This window comes from Psammomys obesus, unplaced genomic scaffold (assembly GCF_907164565.1).
Source record: "Psammomys obesus unplaced genomic scaffold, mPsaObe1.curated_primary_1811, whole genome shotgun sequence".
Lineage (NCBI taxonomy): Eukaryota > Metazoa > Chordata > Mammalia > Rodentia > Muridae > Psammomys > Psammomys obesus.
This window is the reverse complement of record NW_026590859.1, coordinates 7,037,637-7,049,350: the sequence shown is the minus strand read 5'-3', so window position 1 is coordinate 7,049,350 and position 11,714 is coordinate 7,037,637. Positions and strand designations below refer to the sequence as shown.

Below are 11,714 nucleotides of genomic sequence, written 5' to 3'. Positions count from 1 at the left end.
ACAGTCCTCCAGTCCTCTAAGCAAGTGTGCTGAGCAGACTTCAGTGTCTTTCTAAGGCTGCACCAGCCAGCCGTGGTATTGGTTGCACATTTATTAATTGTGACAGGAACACCAAATTTATTTCAGCGCCTTAGCTTATTTAGTGCTCCTTCACCTTTGTATTCAGTATTGACAATGTAAAATGAATATTGATATGGTTAGGTATTGACTTTTCTAATATATGGCTTGTTCTCTGTCTCCTTCAAAGTCACATACCAAAGCTAGTGTGTGTGTCCAGCAAAGGATGTAGATTTACTGTGGTAAACCTGAGGAGTGCTGAAGCAGGAGGCCTGACGGCAGACTGCATGTTCCTAGTGACAGATGCCATCTGTAGAGGAGAGCGAAAGCAGTGAGGAACAGAGGAAAACTATCGTCACACTTTCTTACAGGCAGTCAGCAGTGTTGGCTTGTGGTCTTCCTTTTTTCTAGACGTCCTAGCTAACTAAGGATTTGATGGGGAAAACGTTAAATCCTTTTGTTGTGCTGTGGTGCCAGCCACACCTCAGTATCTTCCACTCTACAGTGCTTTTTGCAGCTACTGTTATCTGGCCTGTTGTCGATTACTGTTTTCTTTGATATAACCTAAACCTCTACCGCAAAAAACACTCCTCAAACACAGTAAAAGACTATAATGTCTTTCATTTTGGGTTTCATCACTTAAGAAAAGAATATAATTTTACATTATATTTTTATTGAAATTTAAATAATCATTTTCATTTTTTTTTAATATAAGTGCAGGGCTGGGAACCACACTCAGTGGGCGAGTGCATGCCGAGCATCGAAAGGCCCTGGCTTCCATCTCCAGTGCCCCGGAATAAAGTAAATCAAAAGCAGATGTGTGAAATATATATTAGATTGATTTTGCTTACATGAAAACTGTGTGTACTATTACAGCTCAATGATTGAAGCGTGTGGCAGACAGCACTGTCGCTTGCCACATTCTCTCTCCATGTCCCCACAGCAGACACTGAGGACATAATTACCACTCACAGTTTTCGTAACTCTGCTAATAATAATAGCCCTGACCTTCTGCTGGCTAGCGAAAGGGCTGGGAGGAAGAAGCGAGAACTATTAAACGCCTTCTGAATACAGGCAGGCCCAGATGGAGCAAGCTTGCTTGCTGTTATATGGGAAGCAGCCCGTCACCTCCCCTTCTACTGGCTGTTGATCCAACATCAATACAACGCTTTAGGAGCCAAATTACTCAACACGCTGCCAATTAGGCTCGCAGTCAGCTGGATAGATCAGTGGCTAAGAGAGACCGATGCGAGATTTTCTTCTCTCGAGCCAATTACGCAAGTGACTTGCCCTCCACCACGCTCTACTCTGGGGAGCGTCTGGGTTGGCATATCCACTGCAGTAGACTCAGGAGACCCAGCAGTCAGGCTGCAGCCTGGGATGGGAGCAAGAAGTGAATCAGGCTGCATTTGCCACAACCCCACTCGGAGCTTTCGTGGAAAAGACCTTAAGATGTAGCAATGCTGGGAGCCAGAGAAAAGGGAATCATGGCAGTAGCCTAGGCTATGCTAAGTGCAATGTTGGCCTCCTGGGTCTTCCTCTCACAGAACAAGAATGGGAGAGCAGCAGGGCTTGCCTTCCAGAATCAACCCATGAAGAGCGGAGTGGACCTTCCCTTTTGTCTTTTCTAATGTGTGTATATAGGAGTACATCACATTGAGAAGTCAGTGCCCCTTATTTTTTCTTCCAAGTGTAAAATACTGCTTTATTTGATTCTATGTTTATGAACTTAAAAAAAAAAAAAAGAAAAGGCACGATTCTAAACAATGAGAAAGAACAAGTTCTTTGCCACTTTATAAGAATATAACTTTGGAAGTAGAGCAATCTCTGCAGGCCTCCATGTTTCTGTACCAGCACTCTAAAATCGCGGTCATGCATCGTTTTCACCATTTCACTTAGAACTAAATTTGACCATCACATTGTAATTTCCAGATATGCTTCAGATTGGCCTCATTTTTTTCTTTTTTCATTTTTTTTTTTTAATTAAAGCTGAATTTCTGCAAGCTTTTGTCCCAAAACTCTGTGTAACCAGATGTGTCACCAAGGTCAGCGTTAGACCTCTGACCTGCGTTCAGCTTATGTACAGGACTAAATTCCCTGCCACACTCACAGAAAAGCCAGCATTGAGCGCCTATACCAACATGGTGTTCTCCTGATACTTGCTCAGCAGCTCCACAGGATCAGGGTGGCCACCCCAGCTGCTGTTAAAAAATTAAAATACATATATAGTTTTTAAAAGACTTTGACCAAAAAAATGTTTTTCTTTAATTTTTTTGTCCATTTTTCATTTCCTCTATCTTGTCTTTCTCACAGTCTCATGAATGATAGTGTTTTTGTGTACTGATTCAAGCAGGAAGTGGAGCTAGCCAAGAACTCTGTCAGACATCAGTTGTTGCTGTTCAGGCGGCAGGTCGTGGCATATGCAGTACTTTGCCTGATTCTGCAACACAGAGCTATCAGCCCGCTTCCACTTTCCCCGAATGCCAGCTTAGGTCTGCCATTGACGCTGCACTGGTTTCCTCTCCACTGGGACATACATGCCAAAGGACACATGGAAATGTATGTGCACAGTCTAAAGGACAGTAACAAATTTCATCCAAGTTTCAACCTCATCCACACCAGAACTAGGAGAGTGCTATGTCTGGAGTCCCTTGGGTATTTGTTATTGTCACTGTGCATGCTTAGGTATCCTCCTGTGCTTTGTATTGCCTGTAGGACAGGGTCTATGAGGAGGAGTGGTATAGAGTCCTACCTTTTTTGTGGTGATAGGAAACTGATGGGGGGAGCTGAAGGTGCTGTGCGAGCCATTGAGAATGTTAAGCTGCCATTTCAGCCTCTTTCTAGAAGAACACTGTCCACATTTCAGAACAGAGGCACCCCAGACACAAGGCCTGAGCTGGGCCACCACAGGCACCCTCAGGTCTCAAGGAGGACCGTCATGAACAGGTTTCTAGTTTCTTTTCTTTGTCATTCCTGTGTTACCTGCTTCTATAGCCATTACTGCACGGATCTGTAAGGAGAAGGTGGCAAAGAGTTAAGGGGTGTGGCAGACTGGATAATAAAGAAGAAGAGAGTCATGAAACTAGGCTTGGGGATGTAAGCATAAGGGCCTGAGCTCAGATGGCCAGCATTAGCCGAGTGCTGCATCATGTAACCCCAGTGCTGGAGGCAGACGGAGGATCCAGGGTCTCGCTGGCCCGCGCTCTCTACACAACCACCGAGCTCTCCGAAAGTCGAATGGAGAGTGATAGAAGAACTGTCCACATCAGCCTCTGGCCTCTGAGGCATGCACAGCACTTGTATGCATAAGTTACACACTCATAACTGTAAATTCTTAGGAATTTAGGGTACAGCCAGTTGTGGTTTGGTTTGGTTTGGCTTCATTACATTCAGGATTTAGGACAAATGTGAGCTATGCAGAATAAGTTGCATTTTCACCACAACCCATGAGACAATGAAGACTACCCAGCTGTGGCGCGCTTCCTAGTTTGTAGAACTGTCTTCATGTACATGAGCTCATCTGAGCCTTGGCTTTGTAGGAGGTAGACAGTGGACACTGCAGGATGCCTGTGTAATGGATGGTAAAACAAAGGTCAAGCTTTGGTTTCTCAGCCCCGGTAGGTCTTTACCTGTGGGTTCTCACATTCTCATTTCAGGAATTGTAGGTGAAAACGCCCAGCCAATCCTGGAGAGCAACATCGGGAACCGCATGCTTCAGAGTATGGGATGGACACCTGGGTCAGGCCTCGGGAGAGATGGCAGAGGGATCTCTGAGCCAGTTCAAGCTGTGCAAAGGCCAAAAGGGTTAGGACTTGGATTTCCTCTACAAAAGAGCACTCCCACCAGCTCTGCCCCTACGTCGGGAAAACCTGCCTGAGCAGAAAAGCAAGGAAGAAAACCTGCAGCTTCTGTTCCCATGCCCTGTTGTCCTAACATGATCGTAGAGCTTCCTGGTTTGATGCTGACCTCTGCGTTGCCTCCAGCCAGCTTCCGGGAGCATAGAGCCCCACCACAGTGCAGTGATAGAAATGGGATTCCATCACAATTCATGGTGCTGAAGTATGAACGTTGACCCTTTACATTTCCTCATAATTTCCAGAAGTCTCTAGATAGGAAGAACAGTTGGTCTTTTATTTATTTTGATCCTAGACGTCAGTTCTTTCTACTGCCTTGCTCGATTCATGCATGTGTGTAATGCCCAGAGAAACTCGAGCACACCCAGTAGGCCAAAAAGGATCGCATTTTTCATGACCGTACACTAGGTAGTTCTGTCTGGTCCCCATCCATGGAGACCTAAGCACATCTGGGAAGGGCTTGGTAAGCTTACATTCCTGGACTTGGGCTCTCCTGAGGATTTGTAGCATGAATCCTCGGTGGACAGAGAGCAATCAGTGTTTCCCTCAGACATTTGACAGACGGTAACCTCGTCCTCATCACCACAGTGCCCTCAACATTCCTCCAGTGCAGATTTGATGAACGTTACCTCATTTAGAACGTAAAATATTAGTAAAAGAAAATGTATTTTTCAATTCTGCTGACTGAACTGTAAGCCCTGCCCTCCAGATGCCTACCTCTTCCGAAAGGCTGGTGTTTAAGGATCAGCTCCAAGATGAAGAACAGTGACTGAAGCTTTAGTCACTGAAGTAAATGATTACACTCTTGAGTCGGTTTATTTGAAGATTTAAGTAGCTTTCCTGGTAACAGAGATTACTGGCAATGGCCTAACCAACCTCCCAAGGTACAGGAGAAACTGGGGGACCTGTCATTTTCAGATTGAAACACTTACTTTACAATTAAGCAAAACACTCTGTTCCTTCCATTCCAGTTCTGCGTCATTCACTTAATAATGTCAGAAACTTTAGGTTATTCTTTGTTCAGAAAATACTGATTCCTTATGATCTTCATTAAAAACCCTGATAATTATTATTACTTTACAGTGGCCTCAATTGGTCCAGTAAAGGTTGAGATAACCCATATAACGGTAGCCTTGAACAACGGAGTGTGAACTTCAATTTTGTAAATTGAAAATAATTTTTAATTTTTTTTTTTTTTTTTTTTTTTTTTTTTAGGCATAGAAAGGTTTCAATAGTTAACAGACCATTTCCTACATGGTCCTCTATAAAAATGCAGCCTTCACAGTCTGGCAGACATTTGCATTTCTTCTAGGAACTGTCTTACTTGGGAGAATTGTAGTAAGAAGTGGGCTGGCTCAGACAAGACAGATGGACACTGAGCGCTTATGGAACTCTTGTGTTGGGCAAAGCACTGCTGCTTGTACAAGTTCGTCACTAGAAAATTGGCATTTTTAACAGTTGTCCTCCTAAATGGTAATTGTCCGCATGTCGGAGGGAAGGTGGAAGACACTGTAACAATTGTAATAGTATACTGTACTCAAGGGTCTCTTCCAAAGTTGTTTGCATTTCTTTGTTTGAACTCCATTTCCTGACAGTCTTGTAAAGCCCTGGGATTTTTAAGGGCTTGATTTCGAGCTGATGAGACACGAAGAGGCCAGTGCACACTTAGCTCTGAGCTTTGGAGGATGTGGCTACTGTGATCATTTTACCTTGTTCTAGAGGATGCATGGGAGCATCCCACATGCTGAGCCAGGGCGGCCTGCATACTGGTCCTTCTGCGCGCTTTCCATAGGTACCCTCCAGACGGTGCGAGCCTTCTGACCTGGCTTCTGCGGAAGGTTCGTACTGAGCTGCTGTAACACCAAAGTTCTACTTTCACACTAGAAACTTCTTGCCTCACAGAACAGTTTATATTGTACAAGTGTTTATCTGTTTAGAGTAAAAGATGAGCACTTAAACAGTAACAGAGACAGCTCCTACCCCACCCTGTCTGCCCACAGCCCCCCTTTTACATTCAAGTCCTTGTAAAGATCTGCAAGATGGTACACTCTGTTATTCCTTACCGTAGCTGAGAAGTAAACACAATTAAAATAGGAAACTTTCGTGTAAATCTAATGTCTACTTGTGACATGAGTCCCGCTGTTTACATTTAATAGAGATTAATCAATTTTTGTCAGTTCAAATCAGTTCATGGAGCCCACACCATCAAAGGAGTTCATGTTTTTAAATGTGTCCTTCGTATCGCTTTTAAATGGTATTAGGAGACGTCCTCAGCTTCCTCAGGAATCCGCCCTGCTGCTCTGCAACCTCATCAGTTAAGGTCTCTTTCCTTCCCATCCACTCCCCACAGTAGCCAAAGAACGAAGAGTTTGGCTGTGTGCACTGTGACTCCACATTGTACGCATTTGATGCCAGTCGGATGTGGGCTGCAGCCATTTTCTCCCTTCCCCTTCCTTTCCTAAATAAAATGTGTATGGCTGCATTCCCCTCAAAATCATTTCCTTCAAAGTGGCCAGCTATTCTACATCCACCTATATTCCCAGAAGTTGGGAGGTTGGGGTAGGAGGATTGCCATGAGTCCAAGACCAAGCTAGTCTGTATAGTGAGTTCCAGGACAGACAGGCCTGCGTAGGGAGAACCAATAAGTACCAATTCAAGTCCACTGCTGAGTGCAGCTTGAATTACTTCATGGAGTCCACACTGCTCATAAAGTGAGCACAGTGGTTTGCACTCTTGACTGTAGTGATTAAGCAGACAAAAAGTCGAGGCGGCAGGGTTAAATGCGCACGTGTGGGCATGTACACGCTCACGGGCATTTGTGGCTACGTTTTCGTGCAGTGTACAGACCTGATTCAGAAATTCTGCCCTTCCTTCATGTTTAACATTTCAAATTGGTATTCAGTGCATTTCATTTTGAGCACATGTTTCATAAGAGAATAATCATTGAAATACTTTTAAAACCATTTTAACTTGTATTTTGTCTTTCAGAAAAAGAAATGATCTACATTGGTACTGTAAAATGAAGTTGTTAGCAAGGAATACTTTGACTTTTTTTGTAAAAAATTGTTATTCGTTCAACAAAGAAGTGAAAGAATAAAGCCCAGTGAGAACATTATTTCAGAAGCCATCATCTGCGTAGTTCCTTCCTGGCCCTCCTTTATTTCTGCTTACTTCCCTCTGTGTGCTCTGTCATGCGGTAGTTGGGATTATGTCTATGGCCTTCTGCACTGCCCTGGACTCTGCTGGATACACCTCCAGGCCTCCTCTCCTCACTTCAGAGTAATGGAAACCAGGGGTGGAAATACTGCGAAAACACTCATTGGGTGTTTTGTTCAGTGGTAGTGGAGCCTACAGGAGGCTCTGGGCTTGACCCAGCGTAGTGACACACAGTTAACATTCAATGGTCATTTCCAGTATCTGCCTCACAAATTTATTTATAACTGATCGTGAGCTGTCCTACCACACTTATGTTTTTGTTTTTTCTGAAACTGCAATGGACCTACCTTCTGCTCTTTCTCTCCCCCGGCAAGGCTTTCCTTCTCATGACCTGCTCAGATACTTGGAATATTTTGTAATATCCACTGTTGCATCTGGTTTGCTAGAGAAGACACTTTCCTTTCTGTGGTAACAGGATTTTATCTTTTCTTCCGCCAAAGTGGGTACACTTGTTAGAGTAAGTAGTCTTTTTTTTTTTTTTTTTTTAATCCAACAGGTACTAACTATTCATCTGCAACAGGCTTATACAACTACAAACTCAGCCGACACGTGGACCATGCGGCTCCTGCCGCTGGGTCCTTCCAGTGCCAGGACTCATTACTTTCCACACCTGACACCTTAAGGAGACTTGGATCTGTGCCTGGCCAGTCGTTGCCATTGACTGCCAGATTGTGTCCCACTCTTGCCACTGTGAGTTAGTACTTACCTGTACATTAATACTGTCACCTGGCTTTGAGTCACCTCAGAGTAAATCACCCTCAAAGTCTCTGTCTCTTGCTGCATCAGCATTGTCTCAGCTGTTTAGGCTTAACTTTTGAGGATCGAGCTTAGGCAACAAGAGAAGGGCACCTATCTGTTTCTGTACTTACTGGCACCGCCACCTTGGTCTGACCTTTCCAGATAAGTCATGCGCTTTAGCAGTGCACACAGTTCTTGACTTTTTGGCCAAAAGGTTATTAAAACATGATCCCAACTAGAAACAGCCCAGTTATTGTCAGTTTGTTCGCATGTTACTACTAAATTTGTGATGGTCAGGTGTAACACGTGGCTGTATTTCTAGCACTTGGGAAGTCTAGGCAGGAGAATCGGGAGGCCAGCCTCAGCTACCAGGCAGGTTTGAAGCCAGCCTGGGCTACAGGAAACTCTGTCTCAATAAAAACCATAATTTTTAAAGTCTATATGAAAATAGACTTTTCAGAAATAAACAGTTCAGAAACCCCTAATTGAAGTGAGCTTACTCATAAACCAGGACTACACAGTTGGGATGGAGAGAAGAACCTAGAAAAGAGGGAAAAGAAGATAGAGCAGGTTCTACTTACTGCTGAGAAACTGGGTTTCTGGCCTTCTACATTGGCAGCTGTAGTTCATTACAGAGTCAATGTAGGTGACCTATGCTTTGTGGAAGAGGGACGTTATCTTTCAAAGCTTTCCGGTGTGTGGGAAGCACTCAGGAACACATGTTAAAGGTCGGAGTCTAAACTGGAAACCCACAGCACTCCCAACAATACACCCTGTAGTGTGTGGGACTCATAGTGACAGTGACTTGTCCACAAGCCTGGATTCTGGGCTCATATCTTCATATACATACTATGCTTCAATCCTATCATATCTGAGGCCTTCACTAGTGTGAAATCGCAGCTTGGTCTATTCCACACAGTCTGCTGTCACAGGACAGTACCCGGACTGAGGGAAGAATTGCCAAGCACACTGGAGCCAGTGCATTCTGAGGCTGAGGCCTTTGTTTCTCCATGAGGCCCCTTAACAACGCAGCTAGAAATGAGCAGCAGATTTTCCCTCCCCAGCGCACTGAGTAATTGTCCACACCACAGTGACAGATGTGCGATACAGCAGCTTCTTCAGGAAAAAATTAACAGTTTGTCCAGCATGTCAGCTCACTCTTTTTAGTGCTTGGGAGGTCTTGGCCCCATTACGGATGATTTAGAAATTGAGGCAACCAAAGACCAGCTGCCTGTGCTGAAAGCCTTCGTTAGTTGGACTCATCTGCATTCCAGGACTTGCTCACATCTAGAAATTGGTGGGGCCGTCTGGCCACAAGATGAGTGTGGGCTGGCAATGCCTTCATTTGTTGAGAGAGAATAAATGGATTCTCCAGAAGATGAGGAAATATCACCATTACTGGCCAATTTACAGCATTTTATCCGTTCTTCAAACCTGTCACTTGTGTTCTTGTTGCATGGCAATTACATAGTGAAACGGAAAGAAAACAAATTCTGGTTACGTATTCAGATGGATTGCAAAATCATATAATCCTGATAAATGCCCATTTATGATACACATGGATGAAAGGTTCATTTTAATTTTGAATGGCTAGCTCAGCCATGAGGGTGTAGGATTAAATTCCAGAGAATCTGACGACATCAAACAAATAGTCTTTCTCTTCACTTGTCCCTGTATCCAGGGAGGGGCCAGAAGGCATTTTCACGGACAGCACGGTCTTGATAAAACAGCAGTGCACCGAGAATTGCATTATCAGAAGAATAAGAATTCTTGGAGTGCATCTTGCTCTGGGGACCAGTCTCTCCCAAGGGCTTCTTGGGAAGCCAGAAGACTTGAGTCAAGAGCCATCATGAAGAATAACCCATAGTTTTTACCACCTATCTAGTCTCATCAGACACTTACAAACCTGAAGTCCTGTGCTGTTCTTCATGTTCCCCTCAGCTGCTATTTACACATCGTCATCCACAGAGCGGGGAGCGGGGTGGGGGACAGAAAAGCTGATGGACCTAGGCCAGTGTTTATTAAATATTCATCATAGATTCGAATAAAACAAATTGGAAGTCATAATAACAGTCAGTTGTCCCGTTTTTAGTTTTTATGTGAGCAGACAAGAAGGCAAAGTGGCCTATCTGGGTTACTATGGGACTCCTGAGCATTCTACCATGGTTATAATTCTTTCCTGAGACTTCGTCTTGGTCCCATAAGGCACCCCTTTATCTTATAATAAATGTCCCCTTTTTTGCACAGGCTAAATTAAGAGGCTTCCTGTTACATTCATATAATACTAATTCTCTGCTGGATGTTGGATAATATTTAAATGCATTATAAAACACTGAAAAGTACCACTATACTTGACCTATTGGATTCTTTCTGATTGTGCAGTCAGCTAAGAATGTATAGTTTTAAAGGCACGATTATACCTTCTAATGCTTTAATAAAGTTCTATCTTGTGGCAAAAGAGCATGTTAAAGGACTCAGCCTCATATTTCCTTTTTATTTTTTTTAAATTGAGCCTGACTTCCTCAAATATTAACCCCACCATTCCTATCTACAGGGATAGGCCCATTATTTCAAAGCAAGACTAAAATTGGAAAATAATCAGAGTGCTATTGTACTTTTTAAATATGTTAATGGGTGTATGATATGTGGCATTTTTCACTGAACCGTTTTATAGTTTTTACAGAGTAAAATGGAGCATAGCAAAGCTGTAAAAAGCCATTTGAACCCACGTCCTTCAGTCTTCCTGTCCTGACTTGCAGCTTCTGGGTCATCACAGTCAAGGAGCTAACCCCACAGGTGCTTTGATTCCCTCAGCAGCCGCTCCCTATCCACACACCTACCTCTCCGCCTGCTTCTAACCTATCCCATAGGAGGCCCAGGGCTCCTCCCATCAGAAGGAAGCAGCCAAAGAGTAAGTCAAGTTACAGGGGAGGAGTGGCCAGGGGTTGGAAGACCTGAGTTCGCATCTTGTCCACCCTGCTTCTGTTCAAGAAACGCACCTCACCTCTGGTTTCAGAGTCAAGATTCACAAATGAAGAAGCTAGACGGGACAGAGAATTGACACAGTGAGTGCTGCCCCTGCACTGGGGACCGTGCATCACTGTCCAGTGAGTCCCTAAGTGTTCCCACCTCTTGCTGGTCCTGCTTCTCTATAAAGACTAGATGGTGCTTCCTCAGTGCAGTATAATTAGAAAAAGTCTCACTCCTAAGTGACCAGAAAGTCCAATTTATGTAATATTTATATATAATGCTCTGTTGTTTACAGGTAACTTATTAGCAACTCAAATTAATATTGAAGACAGGATTTGTATGTAAAGTGATATTCTGAATCTGTTTATGGTGTATGGTATCAAAAGTTTTTAAAATATTTTATACTATTTTACCCTATAACTTATGTGTAATATTACCTTTAAAATACAATATAGTATAAAAGCATTCTCTCCTAGCTCATTTACAGGTAAAATAAATTCAGAATTGATAGGGTCTACATGTGAACATCTGACAGTAGCCCCTGACATACACGCCTCAAACCATGTTGGTCTCATGTTCACAGAACCAGAGCGCTGCTAACTGGGCAGTATGGTTTTGGCCAGGCTCTCAAGAAGATTTCCCCGAACAATGAAGAAAGGGTGGGTTTTTGAAAGAGCTACAGTCTGGGGCCACAACCTTCGCTCTATACACAGTCTGAAGAATTGAAACAAGTTCAGAGAAAAGACACAAAAGGCTACAGGGACTGAGAAAAGTATCAGCAATGAATAATGAAATTTTCTAAATAGTGGCTACAGAGGGTCCTCAACAACCCCAAGAAAAATGCGAAGACACGAACACTAGGAAGGGATGGATTTCTTT

At 43.6% G+C, this 11,714-nt stretch overlaps 1 protein-coding gene across 2 annotated transcripts in view; it reads left to right on the top strand.

Annotated features, from left to right (window-relative positions):
- The window catches only part of Gpatch2 (G-patch domain containing 2), a 156,254-nt gene that overhangs the window by 127,938 nt on the left and 16,602 nt on the right, over nucleotides 1-11,714 (top strand). Inside the window, exon 10 of one of the 2 annotated variants that reach the window (XM_055609175.1) lies at nucleotides 3,714-7,026. The exons of the other annotated variant lie outside the window; for it this stretch is intronic. Coding sequence (XP_055465150.1) covers nucleotides 3,714-3,934 — 221 coding nt within the window. The 3' untranslated portion in view covers nucleotides 3,935-7,026. Of the gene's footprint in view, nucleotides 1-3,713; nucleotides 7,027-11,714 lie in introns of those variants that run through there. 2 annotated transcript variants of the gene reach the window in all.